The following is a 22,910-nucleotide window of genomic DNA, read 5'->3' as shown; positions in this document are numbered from 1 at the left end:
AATTTGAAATTGTACGGTTTTTGAAATACGACCTACTTAAAAAACTAAAGAAAAAGCGAGTTTTTTTTTGCCTACTTTTTAATGAACGGATATAATGTTCCATTTAGTTTAAATAAGTAATACGTTAATAACTTTCGTACAGAAACAAGCAGTATAAAATGTTATATGAGTACCTACAAAATTAGAAAATTTACTCCTTTGAGTTAAAGCCATGTTTCATTGTAATTCAAAATTACTTTCTCTATGTTGAAAATATAATCATACCCGTTCGGTCCTTGCGGTAAGGGATGAAGGTAATAATTATCTCGGTACATTAGGCTGATTAGAAAGGCAGCTGGAGAATACTTCACTCCTTACTTTCTCTAGTCGTCTGACAGAAGATACTTGCAGTAAAAAACGGAAGTCTTGTATCAGGTAGCTTACAGGCGTTGAAGTTATGGTCTCTAACAAAAAACATAATAGGCATAAATAGAAGCTTGTCATTAGTCGATTAACTATTTTGATGTCATTTTTTCGATTTCTTTTCTCTTTTGTGCCGAATTTTTAACTCTAATTTATCTTCTACTTTCTACATTTTCAGTTATTTGTTTTCATATGATTTAATCTTGGGGTCTGTCTTTCTTCTATTTATGATTGAAGAATGATATACTTACTTTCAGAATAAAATTCAATATTCATGGGCACTTATAAATAAAATAGCTTACCAGCCCCGTCTCGCGTTTATAGAGGTTTCTTTCCTGCGAATCGTTGTCAGATCTCTTCGTTTCGTACTTTATTAACCCATAAATTGTTCACGACAACCCACCGGGTTGGTCTAGTGGTGAACACGTCTTCCCAAATCAGCTGATTTGGAGGTCGAGAGTTCCAGTGTTCAAGTCCTAGTAAAGAGATTTTTATACGGATTTGAATACTAGATCGTGGATACCGTTGTTCTTTGGTGGTTGGGTTTCAATTAACTACACATCTCAGGAATGGTCAAACTGAGACTGTAAAAACTACACTTCATTTACACTCATACATATCAACCTCTGAAGTAATACCTGAACGGTAATTCCCGGAGGCTAAACAGGAAAAAGAAAAAAGAATTGTTCATGACATTCCATCTCAGAAATTCTTTTGTTTATTGAATTTTATATCTACTCTCTGCGAATCTCTGTCGTAAAGTACTACAATATATTAAAGAATTTTTTCTAATTCTTATTTTTATGTACAGAAAGGATGTTTCTGCCGTACTTTGTAACCTGTATTCCCCTCAGCAAAAATTTAAAAAAGTTGTTGAAAAGCTTTTGGTTCAAGTTACGGATAGCGAAATATTTCGCCCAGTTTTTTTGTTCTAAATGTCAAATAATTATATTCTAAAAACCTACGGAAAGTAGTGTATTTAAATATTTTTTGTTATGCACAATTCAATAAAGTAAAAATTAGATATTTTCTTATTTTAATTCTTGAAATGTTTAAACTCATTTAAATTAAAGAAACGTAAGGGTGATCAGTTTTATGTATTAATAATTCCATTACTAATTGTTTAAAAGAAAAGTTTTTAATTTACTCCTTAACAGATGCTAATAAAAATATAAAACGTCAAAGATTTTTTTTAGAGAAGTTGGTTGAATAATTTTCGTAACTGATAATGAAATCAGATCTTTTATCTATTTATTAAGTAAATAAAATTATAAAAATAATGGATTTTATATTATATATATATATATATATATATATATATATATATATATATATATATTATATTATATATATATATATGTATATTTATATATGTTATTTATCGTAATTTGTTTGCCGCTATATTTTGATTCAACTTTTTTAAAAATATATAAATGTTAGCCAATTCAACGGTAATCTGAATGTATCGCTTAAGATTTAGTTTTTCCTTTTTTTAAGAAAATATCAAAATTAGAAATATGTCAATGTTTTGCTAGAATAAATAGTGATGATCAATTTAATTTCATAAACAAATTTTTTGCTTCTTTTTTCACTTTCTTAGCTCTTTGAAAGGGAAAAAATCCCTACTTAGTAATGCATTATTATGTACTGTTAGTGGAACAATGGGAATATCTTTGCCAGGTTTCAAGTATTATTCTTTTTGATATCGGTAATCCTTTTCAACCTCTGCCCCAGAAGACACTTCTATCTCCCCTTTTTACATATAGGAATTATTTAATTCTTTTTAGATTGTTAATCAAAACAATTTGTCTTATTTTTGCTAAGAATCTTCTTAGACTACTAATTTCAGATTCCTAGTTATTAGGTAACTAGAAAAATTAGTGGTTGTTAGTCGGTGCATGACATCAGCGTAGTAATGTCTGATTTCAACCACCATACACATTTTTTTCACTCTTCTTAGCAAAATAAACGTTTTTCACCATCAAAAATAGTTAAATAACCATTCCTAACTGAAATAGAATTACTTGAAAATTTACTATAAGTGAAAGTCGTTGGTCCAAAAACGCCCAAATTGGATAAGGTAGATTAATAAAGATTACTTATTAAGCAATTAATACGGCATGTACCTAGAACTTAATTAACGTGTTTGGGTGCAGATTTGAATAAAGTAAAAAAGTAGTTAAAAAAAGGTTATTTTCTATATTATTTTATTTTTTATAAAATGAATTTCAGTGTTGAAATGAATTGCATAGGTTTACAGAAGAGTTTAAGAAATAAAATAAAATCATTATGAGGATTTTATTAGTAAAATGATCATATTTAATTATAATTAGTTATTAATAATAATTAATTATTTGCAGTAACATTATTATGAAGATATTTTTGAGCTTGAAGTTCATGATAGATACATTACTACTTCTTCTTTCTTTTTTTATTAGCCTCCGGAACCACGTAAGGTATTACTTCAGAGGATGATACGTGTCAGTGTAAATAAAGTGTAGTCTTGTACAGTCTCAGTTCGACCATTCCTAAGATGTGTGGTTAATTGAAACCCATCCGCCAAAGACCACTGGTATCCACGATCTAGTATTCTAGTATTGCTACTTGTAAACGTATGCGTATATAAAACAGTATACAGTCACATGCGCGCGCACATACTTACACACACACACACACTTTTAAGGATTTGTGATACTTACATCATCAGATCGTTCAGCAGGGAATCTTAATGAAGCTTTCAACGTAGCTGATCCCGCTTCGTTACCAGAAACTGCCGGCAAGGACAAGCTTAATAGTGCTGTCAGACATGATAGGCCTAGTATGCACTGAAACAAGAAATTATTGTGGTAAATAAGTTAAGAATTTAATAAAATTTATACCATTATGTAAATAAACACAGTTTATTTTTTTGTTTATCAGAGATAAACTCTGGAACTACTGAAATAATCCTGAAAACATATTATGTAATTTCCTTATATATATTCATATTTGGGTTATGTATGTACTTTGTGGCTTGAAAATCTCCAAATTTTTACATCAATTTGATTAAAATTTAGGAGTGATATAATAGTGTATCTAAAGTTGCGTATGTGAACATTTTTTGAAGATTGGTTGAGTCGTTTCTGAGTTACGCTCAATTTAAGATTGAAAATAGACCTAACCTTGAGATTAACCTTAATCTTAAGATTGATAATATAACCTCAACTTGAGATTATATTTGTTACGAAAAAAATTGTGCAAAATAATTATAAAAAAAATATGATATAGAATAAAATAATAAAAGTCGGTATTTTTTAATCCTCTGTTGTGATAAAAAAAGCTGGAACAGCTTTTGAATTCTGTTGATAGTTCGTTCTTCTGTAAAAGTCACATGAATTTGTGCTAGCGAATTGCTTGATGTGCGACGCGTTATTTTATATTTTTGAAAAAACGTCCTCTTTTCACGATTTGTTGACTGAGCGTAGAATTCTTCTTAACACAACCAGACAAATGAAACCGTGTCACATTTGACGCGACACATCGGGTTTTTATGTCTATCGACAGAATCGGTCGTAATAATTGTAATGGGTCGTGATAATTAAGACGTTTCAATTGTTGTTTCAATTCCTTTAAATTTTTGCACAGTTATTTCAGGATACGGTTTGAAATTTAAATCATGAAGAATCATAGGGCAAGACGTGTATTTTACACCACTTTTTTGTAATAACTTATGTATCGATTTTTTCGGACGAAATTCTTGAATTTTTTTTTGAAAACAAGAATTCTTGTTTAAATATTGTCTATGGTGTCTGGAATCCTAACGGAAAGTCGTCTATTTCTTTTTCGGCTTTAAACCGACCCTGTTGTACGCATTTTTTAACCGAATCTTGTATGCTACTTTTTGCTGGCATTCGGAGATTTTTCCGCGAATCTTTGAGGCGTCATTCTTGAAAGAATCTAGGACGCGCATAAGCTTCTACTATAGCAACACATTCTTTCATCAAATAAGGAATTTAAAATAAACAAACTGCAAAGAACAAAACATTATTGCATTGAAGCAGGATCAATTTACAGCTGACAACAGTAGTAACGTACACAACCATACTAGCGTTAGTACTGATGCTAGGTGCACTAAATTTTCTGAATACCCATTCGACGTGTATATATAACTTTAATGCCTCTGAATTATGACTTATTTTGTACTTATTTGATATATTTAATATCTTCTTGTTTTTAAATTAATATTATTTCATATGTTTATATATTACACGATTAATATGAACTTTAATCGTCCCCTGTTTTTTCTATAATTAATTGTTTATTATTTGTGATGTTACCTATTCAAGGTTTTACCATTTCTACAGATTTCTGATGTAATCAATATAATATTTTGTTATATGCAGATTATAATAAAATATTTATTCATCTTTTACACGTTTTAAGTTTTGCGCTTATAAGTAAATTTATGTGACAGAAAAATTCCTGTAAAATATCCTCTAGGATAAAATAAATTATATTCTTAATCAGGAAAGTGATTCATATTTTCATTTCATTTCGCAATTTACTAAAGTATATTAGCAGATTTTGAACCCAGTTAAAAATCTGAATTTATGAAAATAATATGGCAATAAATTCACCAGATTATAATTCGTTATTTTTTCTTTTTATGTCTGTATTTTTTTTTAAAATCCAATTTAAATGAAAAATTTGATCGCTGAGATAATACAATAAAAAAATGATGCAGTTAAACATTTTTTAGCTCTATTACAAGTTAGATTAATTTGTGTAAGCTATATATTTCATTAAAAAAATTACTTAAGTCTACAACGGTTGAATAAAATAAAATTAGATTTTAATTTTTTTTACTACTATAAAACAAATGTTATTAATTTCTTTTAATGATGTGTTGTACTATTAATAAAATTAAGATATTCTTAAATATGCATTAGCCTAAGCGATATAATCATTTGTTATCAAACTACTTGCGTTTTCTCTTTGAAACGTCTTTAAAATCATACTGAAACATTAGGGTACCAGAACAGAAATTTGTAGGGTAAAGAGAAGGCCTATCATCATACTGTCTAAATAACTCCCTCAACTATTAGTCTCAGAGACGTAAACGCGGTGTCATTTTATAACTTACATGATCAGCTTGTCGATACGACTCTGTTTGCGTCTCTGGCAAGTGGGTTGGCGTGGAGGGGGGCTCAGTGCAGGTTGGCCAAAATTGGCGCTCTCGCTCATTTCCATTCAGTGTAGCTCACGACTTAGTAGTGATAGCGCGGTGATTCATGTGTTTGTGTTTAAAGTTTATCGAGATAGACTAATAATAAGAGTTTGTAGAGAAGTAATAATAAGTTTATTTTGGACAATATTTATGTGTAAAAAATTTAAGTAAACATGTAAAAAAGTATTAAAAATTCAATATGTCAGCCTCAGCCCGCTGAAAAGCCAGCCAGAAATATAAATTACGCATTTCGTTGGAAAGGGGAGGTTATATTTCATTTAAAGAAAGTTAAATCCTTTAGAAAGTAAATGCATCTTATGTCCTTATCTACGAATATGATACCATTAAAATTATGTATATATAATAAATAAATATACCATAGAGATAGAAGAAAAAAGTTATGGACACTATCCAGGATGAAGTTTGAAGTAAATAGATATAAAAATTCTCAGGTTTTAAATGAGAACTCACTGTATTTTGAGTGACTGTAATCAACGATTATTCTGGAATGGAATGTGTTAGATTAAAATGAGTTTCTATTTTAAAATATGGCAGTACTTTTAATTAAAGATTATTTCTATTCATTGAAAATAAATAACTAAAGGTAATCTCAATTTCTACCCGAGGAAGACCACCCGCCTTGTGACATGTCATACTGCCACACCACCCCCTCCGTTCGTACCCATTAGTGGCTTAATCGGATGACATCTTCTTGCTCTCAAACTGATCACATTCCACATCACTCGGCCTCGGTGAGATGCCACTGATGCAAATGCTTCGATAGACATCAGTAAATCCCGTTCCAGTCAAGATTTGCTTTCTAAGAAAACATCAGACACTTAACACTACTACTTAACTCTCAGGAACTGCTGAAACTAACTGCCTACCTGCGGAAGATCAAAGATCCCGGGCGCCTAACTCTATTACCACCTAAAACCATATACTACCACCTAAAACCTTATATACTACCCACTTTACAATACGATTGTTTCGGTAAATTCCATGCCACGACAGCACAAACTAAAGGTACATTTCAATCGATACTTAAAAAGTTATTAAAACTCATATTAAAGAAATTAATAAGAACACAAAAACTTACAAATCAATATGAAAAAAGATTACCCGTATATAAGAAAAAATTACCCGTTAAAACTCTGCCTTCTATATTTGAAACTTGTGTTCCAGGTTTTATAACAAAAAAAAGAACGAATTACTGTTTTTGTGTGCTCTAATGCCAGTGAAAGTCATAGATTACCTTCGGTTGCTACTGGCAAATACAAAAAGCCGAGGGCGGCGTTTAACATTTCGAATTTTAACTTGTTGCCAAAAAAATATTTTTCTTGTCTCAAAGGAGTACTCAGATGAACTTTTCTCAAGAAATTTTCAAAGTATGGATTCATAGCTGCTTCGTTCCTCGAATTAGAAGTGAACTAAAAGATAAACAGGTGCTTGAAAAAGCCCTGCTGGTGCTAGTTAATATTTCAGTTCATCGAATTTAATATTTCGAAATATCTAATGTTACTAATATCATAACGGCTAAGTTTTTTCGGCAAACACTTCCTATTTGATTTAGCTGGTGTAAAACAAACACGTATTTATTGAAGAAACCGAGGAAAATGTGGGTTTAATCCTTTGTTAATGATGTAACGTACGTGGAAGTAGATGAAATTCTAACGAGTTTTATTGAATGTCAAGAGATAGAATGAAGCCGAATTGAAGGAATTTATCATATTACGACAAATTCACTGGCTTGCCATAGAAAAGGAAAGGAACACTTAGTGGAAGAAAGTAATGGATTTTGTCAAAAAGTAAAAAGTGACCACGTTGGAAAGAAAATAAAAAGCAATAAATTTTAGATTAAGGGATCTTTATGTAATGTTGTTCTTATGGACTGTGTATAATTTTATTTTGTTGTTTAAACCGGTTTGCAAACTATTGTTTTTAACGCTTTTTATGTTTCTTCTGATAGATTTTTATATTTTGTGTTCTTTAAATGGGAAAAAAATCAGGTAAAAGTAATACACTGAATTATTCTATTTTAGTTAATAAACGCAGTATTGTAACTATATTTAAATAGCATTTTCTGAATATACTATACTTTTATGCGTGTTACATTCATAACTTCTATAATTTCGTCACTTTCTCTAATTCGTCATCCCTTCGATATAACGAATTAGAGAGGTTCTACTGTATTTCTGTTTAATGTTAATATCATTTCATGGGGATTCCTCAAAAAGTCCAAAAAAGGTTTAAAAATATAGAAGAGGGCTGTCAGATCATTGTTTAGCACCCATACGTATGAATTATGTAGACCGATATTCAGTAAATTGAAGATATAAATTCGTATTTATTTATTCCTTATATTTATATTTATGGATGACCAATTTTTACTAAAAAGAGTAGTCACTTATTCTTAAAAAAAAGAGAAAGAAAAAACAATATTCACTTTTACTAAACCAGGCAAGACTTTTTTTTTTGAGTGACTCAACACACTAATTACAAGAAGAGCCCCAGTATCTGTTTCTATTTTTATAAATTATCAAACCGTTTTAAAAAATCTTCCCTTTAATTTATTAAATGATTTTTCCTTTACAGTAGATTTTCTATTCAGTCGATGAATTTTTATATAACAGAAATTGAAATGTTTTAAACATTCCTGAATTTTCTCCTTCATTGCTTTTTGTACATTATTCAAATAATTTTTGTTAATTATGAATTATTTTTTTTATTTTTAATATTTAGTATCTTCATGTGTTTTATCATTTAATTTATTCATATTTTAAATAATAAATATGGACTTTATAACCGCATTTGTTTTTTTTTTTTTTTTAATTTTTATTTTTATTTCATATTTTGTGATGCTGCTTTAATCAAGGTTATGCATGCCATGGTTTCCCTAGATCAATTTAGACAAATAGGGTGGTTTCTTATTTTATCGATGGTTAAGCATAATTAGCCGTTCCTGATTTGATCTTTATAATGTATTATTACTGGTACATACCGATCAGAATAATTACGTATTTATTTATTTTATTAGGTTTTTGGATAAATTGTCCTACAGCCGGTCTTCATGAGTTTTTTGTAGATAGTAATTCGTCTTCTCTGTTATATCTGTTATCTGTTATATTTAATGTAATAGCTGGATAACTGATTGTTTAAAACGCTCAATTTGGTGAAGAGAATGAGAGAATTTTATTTAAGCACTACATTTGATAATTACTCAGCAGTACTGTACGTCTATGTATTCCTTCGTCATGTTTGTACTGGCAGTAATCAGAATTTTCCATGTCTAATCAGTACATTCCACCATCTCTAAGTATTTTATTACCCAATACTGTTAAGTGTACAGATGATATCGCTCTTGAATATTATTATGAGAATTTTTATTAAAAATACATCACATCAGTAGCAATTTTATTGCAAACATTAAAGGATTAGAAATGTAGAATATTATTAACTGAAATATATGATGCGTAAAAATGTTGTATAACATTAAATTATACGAAAAATAAAACATTTTTAAAATTATTAACCATCAACATAATTTTCATCTAAATTATTTCTTTCATATTTAATTTTTTAATTTTCAGCTTTTTTTTAATTTAAGTAATTATTTGGATCCGAAATTTCTTGTTCAGATACGCTAATTTCATAATAAATGAATAGGATGAATAGGTAATAAATAAATGTTCACTAACGAATTTTATTTATTTAAAAAACTTATTCAAAAACGTTCCCAGTTATTATAAAATCAAAACATTAACTTTCCGTTTTCTGGTTTTTAAACTAATAAATGGAATTATTTTCTAGTCGTTTTTCGGTTGTTTATGAACTTAATTAAAATTTAACGCTTTTAAATTTTATGGCGCACAGAGTTTTAAAACGTTTAAAAACATGAAGATTTTCTTTCTTATTAATTTTCAAACAATGATTTCCGAATTAAAAAATAAAAGTTTCAGTAAAAGTTTTAACTTTTACTGAAACTTTGTACAGTAGTTAAATCAAAATGTAATGGATAATGTTTGAAACCTTTTTAATTAGAAGGCAAAAAAAAAACATTTGCAGGAAAATCGTTGCCAGTTTTTTATTTTTATTATTTTTCTAATCTAGGTTCTGGTTTATTACACATTAAACCTCTTAGTTACATAATAAATTTCTTCATGTCTGTTATAGCAATCCCTTTAAATTATAATCCTTGTAAGAAAAATGTTAATCTAAGTTTTCGTAAGAATAAGTAATTAAAAGAAAACTGTATTTATCAATCGTGTTCTATATTTAAACAGTTTTTATTAAATATAAAAACCCAAAATTTCATGAACAATTCGTTAAACACTAATCAATTTTTATTTATAAATTTAATTTTCATTTATAAATGTAATCTGAAATTTAAATTAAAGGTAATACATCCTGCCGACCACAGAAGAGTTCATGCACCTTAAGAAAATACGCGTACGGGTATATTTAAGTGTTTAATGGTTTAGTAAGCAAATAGTTAAAAGTTATATACCTTCTTCTTCGTTGAGTCGATGTCTCTGAAAGTTAGAAATCTCATTATCTAGAAGGTGGTTTAATAAATTCCACAGCCGAGAAGCGTAAAAGATACTCCTTTTCAGTCAACAGTTTGGTGCTAAGGAATTTGTGACGTATGAGATTATGGGAAATAAAGAAAGGAAAAACAATAAGAAATAAATTAAAATACTAAGAGAAGCACAAAGAGTCAAATGAAAGTGTGTGTAAGTGTGCGCGCGCCCACACACACTCACAATCTCATTTTGTATTCAGTTCAAAACAATAAACTTGATTGATTTCGCTAAGGCATTCCCGTATTTATGTATGGCACTCCATATATTGTTACCGTTAATTTTGAAGTGTATGCATCTTAAGAAGGTTAAAATATGACAGGTGATTTTATCTTATTTTACTTGCAATCAGTTTACTTCTAATTTCTGGAATTTCATTTCATTACTAAAGGTTATGTCACAAAACGGAAAAAAAAATTAATTGTTTCAAATACAGTATTTTTAATCCAATACGATTAAAGTTCATGGGATACGGACAAAAGAAAGGTTAAATACACTATAACGAGACCTGAATAACCAATTAAGAAGAAAGTGTAGAAAATATAATAATGAGAGGAATCCAGAAAGGGGCTAAAAGAAACCCTTTTACTAAAGGTAACAAGCCCGTTTAACAATCGTCTCTTATAATATTGACCACTGACACACTAAACACATGTCGTTTCGTGAGAAGAGTTACCAGACCAAGGTTTGGAATTTCATGGGAAAATTTGAGGGCGGTCGATCATTCTCACGCATCGAGATGGGTCCGGTCCGGCAGGTAAAGAGGATGAGAGTATAAACACTCCGAGGAAGACCAGTTGAAATGAGTTGTGCGAAATGAGTTGGTGAGACGAGAGTACCGCGAAGTCATCCTAAGCGAGATGTTACGACGTCAGTTCCACGAGGAGAGTCTGCGAGATGAGTGCTGCTAATCAATCTAAACGGGAAGTTATGATGTCAGTCGGCGAGATGAGAGTACTACAATAGAGGAAATATCATGCGATTCGATGCAATTACGGTGACGTTACCAATAATTCTAGTACATGAAAACAAGTAGTGGTTCGGTGAGTTACTGTAAGACTATATGTATTAAACTTCATTCATAAATTGTTAGGGTAGTTTTATTTTTGAATAGCAAAAGTATTTGCAGTTAAAGAACTTTATATTAGTCTTATCTATTGTACTATTGTTTATTAATACAAAACTAGTTGTTAAAAGTGTTAAGGCTAGCGGTCATGCTAATGTCTTTTGTCAATTGGAGTGAATTCTGCTTTTCATTATTTATCTACCTGTGAATAACTCCTGATCATTACTTTAAATTCTGTTTTGTATGTGACCATTGTTTATTATTATTATTATTATAATTGACATTTATTATCATTATTATTATTACTATTAATATAGTTGTTGTTGTTGTGGTTGTTATTACTACGATCAATATTTTGTTTATTTATTATTGCCATTATTCTAATTATTATTGTGAGTTGTTTATTATTTTGCTAATTATTACTCTTGTCATTATTATTGATTTGTCTTGTTTTACTTGTGTTTTTAAACCAATAAATCGTAATTATATAAACATTTTCAATTGTTAATCTCTCAATATCCTGATCGAGCCGTGAACATGCGACAATACTTTATAATCTGCCTAATAAGTAAAATTTTCTCATTGATCCGCCCAATACAGGTGGCGTCTTTAGAGGAAATTTTTTGTAATTATAAATCTTGTTATTTGGTAACTGAATTTAGTAATCTTTAAAAATTAAAAAATAAACCTGAATAAATATGAATAGTATATTAAAAGGATTGGGATTGAACCTTAATGAATAACTCTATTCATTAAGGTTATTGATACAGAGATGATAAAGAGAATGTAGCGAAAAAATATAGAAGTAAATTTTTTTGTATATAAATAAATAAACATTTTATTCCTATCGGTACATGAAAATACATTATAAAGATCACATCAGGAATGAGTAGGTATAATACTACATTTATAAAACACGGAACTGCCCCGTCATTCACCTGGACGGATCTAGGGAAACCGTGGTATAAATTAGATTAAATCAACATCACAAAACACACAAATAATAATAAAATAAAAAAATAGATGTGATTAAAGTAAATATTAATTATGTAAAATATAAACCCATTAAATAATATCATGGTAATCTACATGAAGATACTAAAAATAAAAAAATAGTTTTTAAAATAATTCAGAAGTTTTTAAAGAAAATTATTTGAGTATATATTTATGACCTTTTTTGTTTTCGCGATATCATCGCCCGGTTATGAACACATTGAACAGGACGTGAAGAATTCAGGAGTTAATTTAAAAAACGTTTTTGATTGTTAATTTAAACAATGTCAAATGTTAAACGTAATGGAATAATACTATATTGTGTAAAATAAAATTATATTTTAGATAAATTAGTGGGAAAATTTTTAAATGGTAATAAAAATGGCAGTGGAAACATAACAAGGTACTTCTCGTAAGTTCAAATACTGGTTGAGTTACAAGAAAATAATTTTGTACAAAGTATATATATCCTTTTAATAATAATAATTTTAACATAAAAATAAATGTAAAATTGAAAAAAAATCATTATGAAAAAACAAATAAAGAAAAAGAATTGTTTCGAGGGAGCTTCATATTAAAGAGGAAAAATAATGGAATTTATCATTCTGTAAGAAAATTTAACTCAATAGAGATAAATAAAAAATAAGAATACTTTAGAAAACCTGTTTTAGGAAACAGAATTATAATACAAATTTATTACCTTACAATATCTAAAATTAATATGTAATATTTATAATTCTGTTACATTACTTTTAGATTTTTTTAAATTATTTATAATACCGTTTTATAAACGTAATCTGTATAAAATTATAAATAAATACCAATAATTTTTATATCATAATTATATACTTATAACAAAGTACGGAGCCGTTTACTTATAAGTAAATGGCTCCGTATAACAATTGTATTTATTCCAATTATTATTAATTACAATTTTTTTTTAAATTTAAATTGTTTTTAAAATATGTATAATTAGATTATACGGGTTCTTGTAACTATATCCTCTACTATTCGCTTATAGAGAGTAGACAATGTATGAAACCCACTGTTTTCTACAGAAAGAAATTTTTTTTTGAAAGAAAAGTTAATTTTTTGCTTTATTACATTTGTACCGGTCTTTTTCAAGCCTGCGATGCGACGCATGTAAAGCATCTAAAAAACAACGGTAGAAGTCATTTCCTCTTTCAGTAGAAGTCATATTCATCTTGGAGTCAGTTCCTCTGTCGAACAGAGTGAAGGATTTACTCGTACTTACATTTCGCGGGCCTAGAATTCCAATTCGTAATAGTATATCGAGAATTTCAACTTTTACTTCGTCTAATAAGTATGTCACGAGATGTTTGGTACTGTTAAAAATGTCTATACTATTTTTCGGTGTGATTTTCTGTGATTCGGTGCGATGTTTTGTGTTTTAGATCGCCTTTAATAGTCATGATGTGATACCCGGACTATATAAATATCTCCTGTGATGAATAGAGGCAGTATATTGTAAACGACGCATTGTTTCACGAAATAAAGAAGTAGCCTACATTATTTTATCGCTTTCTACTATCCTGTTTGTAATGCGCATAAAAATTCTCAGACATAAAAGGCGCAAATCAGTTACTTTTTCTTAAAATAATAACGTTTGCTTTATACCTATATGTATGAAGATCTATTTCGATTGGCTTCGTGGAATACTAATAGTAATATGAATAAAATTGAATGAAACTATTTTTATTTTCTAGGCCGAAATATTTTTATAGTACTTGGAAAGTGCCCACATATTACACTTGAAAGATACGCAGAATACCCGTGGCCGCATCGCTATAGTAATACACAGCCTTTGTGTTCAAACATCATTTTTTTGAATTTCATCTTTCATCGTCATCTTGTTTTTTCAACCAGTTAGAATTGATCGATAACATACAAGAAAAACAAAACAGAAAATTTTTCAAAACGCAAAAAAATCTGAAGATAATATTTCGTTCACGGAAATTTTGATGAACGGAATGATTTTACGTTCAGGACATCTGATCGGACAATTTTGCTTTACGTCTTTTGTTTCTTCTTATATCCTGCGTCTATAACAAAGTGACAATCATCGATACTAATGGTGACAGAATTCTTAGTCCAGAAAATCCAAGAAAGTGTAAAATGAGTTTTGAACGTACTTGCTATGTTGATGACATATTCTTGTAAGCATAAAACAACGGTCACACACTCCTTCATTCATAAAAAAAAACAAAAACAAGACTCCGATTTTACTGCAGAATATAAAAAAAAAAAAACAAATAAAAAATCACCTAATTTTCTCGAACGCCATGGTAATCTAATTTGGACACGATTGTGCTTTTAACCTTCTTACTTACTCGAATCACAACTAACCACACCATTTAATATACATAAATATAATATCCATTTAATATACATTTTATATATATATGGCTAACATAGCCATTTAATATTTTTCACATCTAGTTTCAAAAGTAGTGTATAGTAACTCTTAAATAACTGCTCGACTATATAACATTAGAAAAAAATTATTAAATGCATCTGGCTTCAACACGATCAGTTTTTCGGTATAAGATTACTACCTAAGTTGTACGAGTATTGTAAGCCATTGGAAATTACCTGTGAAAACTATTAAATGACAACAATTTTTTTGGGTTGTCACAGGCCAAAGTCCTTTAGATCAAATTTTTTGTTTTTATTATCCATCAAAAATGATTTGTTACAATTTTCTATTTTCCTTCTTAATTCTTTGAGTTACTCCCCCTGAGGTTTGAGGTATGTAGATCTCGTATCGAAAAAAGATCGTTTACCACGAAAAAAGAAGTACCACTAAATTTCATTTTTATGTGTTAGTGATTGAAAAATTAATTTAAATTTAAGGTTTTCCATACATTATATATGGGTATATATATATATATATATGGGTGTGTCTGTTAATTTGAACGGTGGCTGTTCCCCCAGTGAAAACTTTTTATCTTAATTAATTATCATATTTTATTTAGTTAAATTATTCGTCTCTACTTGCAATAATATTAATAATTTATTTTGTAAACACTTTCTTAGAAAACATACTTGGAGAATGGAAAGTGTAATGACCTCGATATTTGTACTGGTGACTTATACAACCGCTAAAATTATAGGGTATGTCTGAACTACGTTAGGTATGTTGTATACTTAGTATAGCTTTATTCATGGTCGCGCATGTTAACGATCACCGCACAGCAGTATTGCAAATTTTTTTGCTCCCACGCTATACTATGTTACCTTAACCCTGCAGTTTAACTGAAAAATTACTGTGTCGGATTACAGCGTGACTCTAAACACTATTATAATCTTAACTGTATAATAAATACACTTATATACACAAACGAAAATATTTATGAAGAGTAAAAAATATTTTTTTCCATAAATTACCAATAACATAATAAAATGTATGTAATATTAATTTCCTCACCATATATTAGCGTAAAATCGCTAGAAGTTCATCTTTAGCTTGTATTCCTTAAAGAGGAGATGGGTTTACTAGTAAATTTTCCAGATAAAAATTAATTATTTTTAAACCTAGGCGAAAGTAATATTAAGTGCAAAATAAAAAAATAAACAAAATAATACAAACAGAGAAAGAATAAAAACATTAAAAGAAGATGATAAATATAAAGAGGAAGAAAACGTTAAGACCAAGGAAAAAATAAAAAGATTAAGGGAGGATGATGGATATAAAGAAAGAGAAAATTTGAAAACTAGAGAACGTGTGCACAAATTAAGATCAGAAGAATTATATCAAACCAAAGAGCAATTAAATGATTGACAACAAAAAACAAATGAACAAAATGATGGTCAAGTCCAACTTAGGGAGAATATTCTCCGACAATATCAGAGTAATGAACTGAAAGATAATAATGCAATTTATTAAAGATTGAGCATGTATGCCTGAGTGTAAATGTTGTTCTTATGAGGGTCTATTTTTCAGTCATTCTGTAGTTAACTTTAATGTAGATAAAATTAAATAGAAATTCCAGAATAATTAAATAAAATTAAACTAGAAAATCCAAAAACAATAGGATTGTAAATTATAATTTTCAATTAATATTAAATAATCAGATATTTCACCAAATCTATTACATATACACATATGTAATGCCGATTAAATTACATACACACATTTTTAAAAGTACATAAAATTTTATTTCACTAATAATTTTTTTTTTATTATCATTGAATTATTATTTATTGTAAATTACTTTTTTACAATTACGGGTTAATAATTATGAAATCAATATATTTAAATTAAAAAAAAGGAAAGTTAAAAAAAATTAAAAAAAGATGTTATAAAACACAATTTTATTTAATTATTCTGAAATTTCTCTTTAATTTTATGTACATTAAAGTTAACTACAGAGTGACTGAAAAATAGACCCTCACAAGATCAACATATACACTGAGGCATACATGCCCGATATTTAATAAATTGCAAAAAATTCTGTTTTTTTAGTTCATTACTCCTCTGATATTGTCGGACAATATTCTCCCTAAGTCGGAGTTGATCATTTCGTTTATTTGTTTTTTGTTGCCAATCATTTAATCGCTTTTTGGGTGTTATAATTATTCTGATCTTAATTTGTGTAGACGTTCTTAAGTTTTCAAATTTTCTCTCTCTTCATATTCACCATCCTCCCTTAATCTTTAAATTCTTTCCTTGGTCTTAACGTTTTCTTCCTCTTTATATTTATCATCTTCTTTAATGTTTTTATTCTTTCTCTGTTTGTATTATTTTGTTTATTTTTTTATTTTGCACACTTTCTTTCTTTCTATTCTTTCTTTGGTTTTAACATTTTCTTCCTCATTATATTTATCATCTTCTCTTAATTTTTTATTCTTCCTTTTCCTTAACATTTTCTTTCTCTTCATATTCATTTTCTTGTCGTTTTTTGACATATATTTCTTCATGTTATCTTTCTTTTTCCTGTACGATTGTCTTTTTTCCTGTTTAATTATGCACCAAATGATTCAATAAGAAAAACTGAATATTTTACACCGTAAGGTCGAAATTAACATCTGTAAACAGGAGTTCACTAAACGGGGTAGTTTAATTATTATACTTTTATTTATACAACACACCAGAAATATGAAAGTTTTGTTAATCATCAACTCAAGAAGATACGAATAATACTGCTCTAGTAATACGAGTAATGAAGGGACTTTTATTCTATCCTAATATTTCATGTAAGATTGTTGAATTAATAATTCTGTAAGTATTTCATGTTAATTAAAAGTAATATTTCAGCAATTGTGTAACTGTCCACTTTATTAAAGAATTGGAGGATCGTATCTCACTTTCAAATGAAATAAGTTTAAACGAAGTGCAGCCAGAAATCTGTATATTTAATTTAATGGGCATACAAGGAAGTCATGTGGTGTTCACATCAGATTTTTTTTAAGAAATGAAACGTGATGTCACATTAGTTTTATCTTCATTATTTTTTCTTTTTATGAATTACATGAAATTTTCAAAATATAAAAATGGATTTACTATAGCGTTATTATTTCAACCAAGCACTTTATAATAAATAAAATTCATTTAATGTACATTTATAGAATTATTGCATTTTCGAAAAAAACAACAGATACAATTAAATATTTTCGAAAACGGACGGTTTCTGGAAAGTAATGATAAATTTTAAATCTCATGGAAAAAAACTTCCTTGTAGAGAAAACGGCAGAAATTGTGTTTACAATCGAACATTTAATAATATATTTTAATTAAAAAATTTATTTTCTAAAATCTTTTGCTTGGCGCCGAAAACACAAATACCAGTGACTGACTTACTAACCCTTACGTTGATTTCAAAAAAATTATATTTAAAAAAAATTATTGGAAAATTTAGTGACTGTATTTTTTAAAATAATTCTTTTAAATATTATTTTATTTATTTAATTAAAAAAAAAGTTAAATAATTAATTGAGCACATAGCTTGATCTTCTTGATGATTTTGAACTGGAATAACGCCTTAATAAAAGGCTGAGGTTGCCCTCATTTAATATTTAATATGCTTACATACACTCCAATTAAGATATACTATCATCTCTTAATGCTCCACCATAAAGGCGTAATGAGTTTCCAAGATACAAAAATGGGACATCAAATCATTGTTTGGAGCCCGTAAATATGAAATGTGTGGACAGATGTTTAGAAAATTAAAATTTTTACATATCCTTGAGTTTATATTTATGAATGTTCAATTTTCGCTAAAAAAAAGTCATTCTTAAAAACTAATAATATCCATCTCTATCAAGTCAGATGACTGATCCATTTATACAATCTTTTCATCGACTTATCCAAAATAAAATTAAAACATTTTTTTACTATTACTTCTTTCACGAATTTTTAAATTACGTCAAAAAAATTAAAAAAACCTAATTTTTTGCATCCCGTTCAATGTGTGAATAAATATAAGCTCAAATAATTTTAATTAAGGCCTTCTAAATTGAGAATTATTTTTTATATTTACATTTTTCTTCGAACATTTACATTAACTTTATTTCAAGTATTTATATTTTCTCTAATTAAGATTTTATACGGTTTTTCTTGATACATCCAGGAAAATGCTGGGGAAGTTTCTTTTTTTATCCGTGTAACAGCATATATACTATTTCTAATGTGACTTTTATAATATAATATTTTGTACTAACCAGATAAAAACATTTATTCATGGAACAGAAGTTCGTTACATAATGAAAAATGTCGAACCTGATCGGGTTTTATGAAAAGCTGAGACAAGGAGATGCGTTTTTGTTTGTTCGATAATTAATTCACATCACATCCATAGGAATACGATATAGGTTTTATAATATGGAAAAATGATTTAGCGAGAAGAAATAATATAACTAACCCGGATTCGAAACCGAAATCTTCCTGATAAAAGGCAGTGACACTACCGCCCCGGCAAGGAGATCAAAATAGTAATACTGCAAAATTAATTATATAATTTTGTTTTTATCTATAAAGAGCTTAATAGGCTTACAAAAAATCGTGTATGAAAAAGAGGCGTTAACAAAAATGTGAACGAAGCTGTCTGGGATGTGATAATAACTACTTTTTTATTTCGTCGAGTTGTCCAATGAATTTTGTTAGAAAATCAGAATGATTTTTGGGTAAAATACCCGATACTAATTAATGATAATAAAAAACAATTTTTTAAACATTTAAACCGTCTGCAAGGCTTTTTCAAATCACAAGTAGCACCATATTAAGTATCACTAGTAATCTTTTTGGTGGTGATTTAAAGAAGAAAACGAGAGTTTTTTTTTAATAGGTAGTCTCTCATTGTTTAGTTTTAAAAAAAATATGCAGGTATTACGGAATTCCGCTTTAATTTCTTTTATACATTTTAATGATGATCTTTAAAAAATTCTGATGAAATTCTAATAGGTGAAATATTTGTATTCTTTTAAAATCACTTTTGCAACTTAAGTAGAACAAGAAACATCCACTTTGAAAAATCAGTTTTCATCTTTTTTTTATCCCTTAGTGGTGGGCCAGGAAAAAATTCCTTTTTTTATTTTTAAAATTTCAAGTTTTTTTAAGTTTCTTGTTTACCTTTTCTAAAGACCTCTTACGAATAACCGTTTCAAAGTTATCGTATTTTTAAGTTATATGGAAAGAGAGCATTAGTTATGAATAAGTCGGTGTGGGTTTTATCATTAATGTATATATAGATAAAAGTCGGTTAAGACATAACAAAAATCTAATTATTTTGTGTAATCTATTTACAGTAGAACTCTGACTATCTGGATAATTGAAAAAATTAAATTAAATTTTATCATACGTACTGGACATTCTAATGTTTAACGGGAATTACACTTAAAAAAAGGGACAAAAATATTAAAAAATAATTATATTTCAATAAAAAATGAAAAAGATATTTTGAACATTCCTACAATTATAAAAAACAGAATCAGTAATACGTTACAAAGAATCCAGTTAGTAGAAATTTACTAATAAAAGAGTCAGAATTTACATAAAAATCTGAAAGAAATTAAAATTTATTTCTCTTACTGTTTTATAAAAAATATAATTTCTCAAAAATAACAAAATATTGAAAAAAATATACTTTAATATAATATTTTAGTATACTTTTATACTTAAATAGAATAAAATTTACGAGGCTCGGCTGATAAATTTTGCACATATGTGCGTAGTAATGAAAAGAAATATTGGAATGAAATAAAAAATGAATAAAGTACAATACCGTAGCTGCAAAATGCAGTATTTATTTTTCAGTATAGTCCTCGTTTACATTGATACACTTTTCCCAACGTGACAAGTTTTTGCAATCCCTCACTGAAAACTTCTGGCGGTCTTTCTCGGATCCAAGTGCCCACAGCTTCGTTAACCTCATCGTCGGTGATGTAATGATTACCTTTGAGATCCCTCTTGAGATGAGGGAAGAAGTGGAAGTCGCATAGAGCCAAATCCGGCGAGTATGGTGAATGCGGAATAGGCTCAAACTTCAGCTTGCGGAGAGCTATCAGAGAGTTTGCGCGGTACCCACCGTGCACAGATTTTACAGTAACCCAATTGCTCGATAATATAGTCTATTCGTTCTTTAGCTATACCTAACTGAATAGCGATGCATTGCTTGGCGATTCGCCGGTCACTTTGAAGCAAATCATTCACCCTCTTTCGATTTTTTTTATCAGACACAGAAACTGGTCGTCCGCTGCGAGGTGCGTCCTTAATTGTCGCTTTACTAGCATCCCATTCGCGAAATTTGAACGTCCACCTATTCACAGTACTCCTGTCAACAGTTTCACTACGGTAAACCGCTTTTAACGTTGAAAAATATTCATAGGATTCACATTTTCTGCTGTTAAAAATTCGATCACTGTGCGCTGTTTTAATCGTGTCGACATAGTGGTCGAACTCGACTCCATTCTAACTCCTACTGAAAACTAACCGGTAAACGGATTTCAACGATTATCGCAGGTCTATAGAGGGGGATTTTAGCTATCATTAAGGCTCCAAGAGCTTTAATATGGTGGACAGGTGCTTGCTGGCATTCAGCGACCTTGGCATGGCATCGAATTGCTGTCTCGACGAAATGAATTTTAATTTATGAATGTCATATATATTTTTAGTAGTTGATGTGGTCCGCCTACCCATTTTAGCAAATATATGACAAGTGAGCGGTTGGGACACGTAAGCCGGTGGTGTATGGCACCGCGCTTAGTTCGCTTACGCTGTTAGGTAAACTCTAGGAGTTATTTAGGATAGTGGTCGCTAAACTGTTTGAGACTCAGTAGCCGTTTGTGGCACAGACATTTGGTCGTATGTTTTAGGGCGATCGAATGGGGTGGTGGCGGAAGAAATGCCAAGCAAACCAATAACTATCATGTACTACCACGCCCAACTCGATAATACTTTTTTCTCCGTGTAGCACACTAGTGTGAAAAATTTAGCAGCTGAGCCTAGTGGTTATTGATAAAAGTATTTAGTTATCGAATTAGTATTTAAGAATTTAGCTTTCGATAAGCGTGTATTTTCTAATGAAGCAATGCTTAATTTAATAGTATTTTAGATTTATTAAATAGTGTATCAATTTACTTTAAATTACCAAGTGGTGGACGTAAGCAATTCGGATTGTTGGATATCAATAATGAAAAATAAACTTTTTAAAAGAGTATTTCTTCTTAAAAAAATCTCTAACCTTTACTCGCTTTAATTTTGGATCTTCGTTTACCAACTTCAAGATTACGTAATCGATTTAAACAGAAGTTTGTGTAGATTGGAATTCTTTTTGTAGCTCCTTCGTATAATGGACAAACATGAATGTTTGCCCAATATACAAACACACATTAGCTATACAAAAACATGCGTGAGCTTTTTCGAGTAACGGCCTTGGATGCAAGACATTGCATCAGAGTTCATGCTCGACCAATTAATGTGTTCCCAACGATTTTTTTCAGGCGTTAATTTTATAATTAATTTAACGTAGGATAAATTTATGCGTGTTTTGTATTAAATAAATTTAAACAAAAATCAGTTAAATAATCCAGTAAAAAAGTGTATTTTACAATGAAGCAATGCTTTATTTTAATAGTATTTTAAATTTCTTAAATAGTGTTTTAATTTTTTTTTTAGATTCCAAGTAGTGTATGTAAGCAGTCCGGATTCTTGGATATTTGTAAAATTGGTGTTTGGATAATCGGATCCCGTTATTCTTATTGTATTTTAAATTCAATAAATAATGTGGATGTATTTTGTAAGAGACTTTTGCGTTAAATAATCAGGCTGTTATAAGTATGTTAGATTTTCTATGAAATTTATTTTTATTTCTTTTTCTTTACGTAGTAAAATAAAACTCAGTATTTAAATGAATTAAATATTAATTTATTTCGGTGTAGCGTAAACTATTAGTAAATGTATATTTATTTGAATATAAATTTACATTAGAAAAATAAATAAAATATTCATACGCGCTCACGCGTATTATAACCTACACTACTCACGATATATGGAGAAAGCTTTCTTCCTTCTTTCCCCGATCACGGAATGTTGTTAGAAAGAAAAAGCTTACACACACATAGAGCGTGCTTGCCACCGCCCAGCGAATCCATAAATGAATAAACGACCGAGATACGCGACTGTCAGAACAATTAGAATCGTTGT

General features: G+C 29.1%; 1 protein-coding gene across 1 annotated transcript in view; it reads right to left on the bottom strand.

The window, feature by feature from the left end:
- The window catches only part of LOC142320882 (uncharacterized), a 64,641-nt gene that overhangs the window by 19,948 nt on the left and 21,783 nt on the right, over positions 1-22,910 (bottom strand). Inside the window, exon 2 of the mRNA XM_075358866.1 lies at positions 3,102-3,227. Coding sequence (XP_075214981.1) covers positions 3,102-3,227 — 126 coding nt within the window. The remainder of the gene's footprint in view (positions 1-3,101; positions 3,228-22,910) is intronic.

The sequence above is a fragment of the Lycorma delicatula genome, chromosome 3 (genome assembly GCF_047948215.1).
Source record: "Lycorma delicatula isolate Av1 chromosome 3, ASM4794821v1, whole genome shotgun sequence".
NCBI classification, from domain to species: domain Eukaryota; kingdom Metazoa; phylum Arthropoda; class Insecta; order Hemiptera; family Fulgoridae; genus Lycorma; species Lycorma delicatula.
This window is presented reverse-complemented; position numbering and strand designations above follow the sequence as displayed.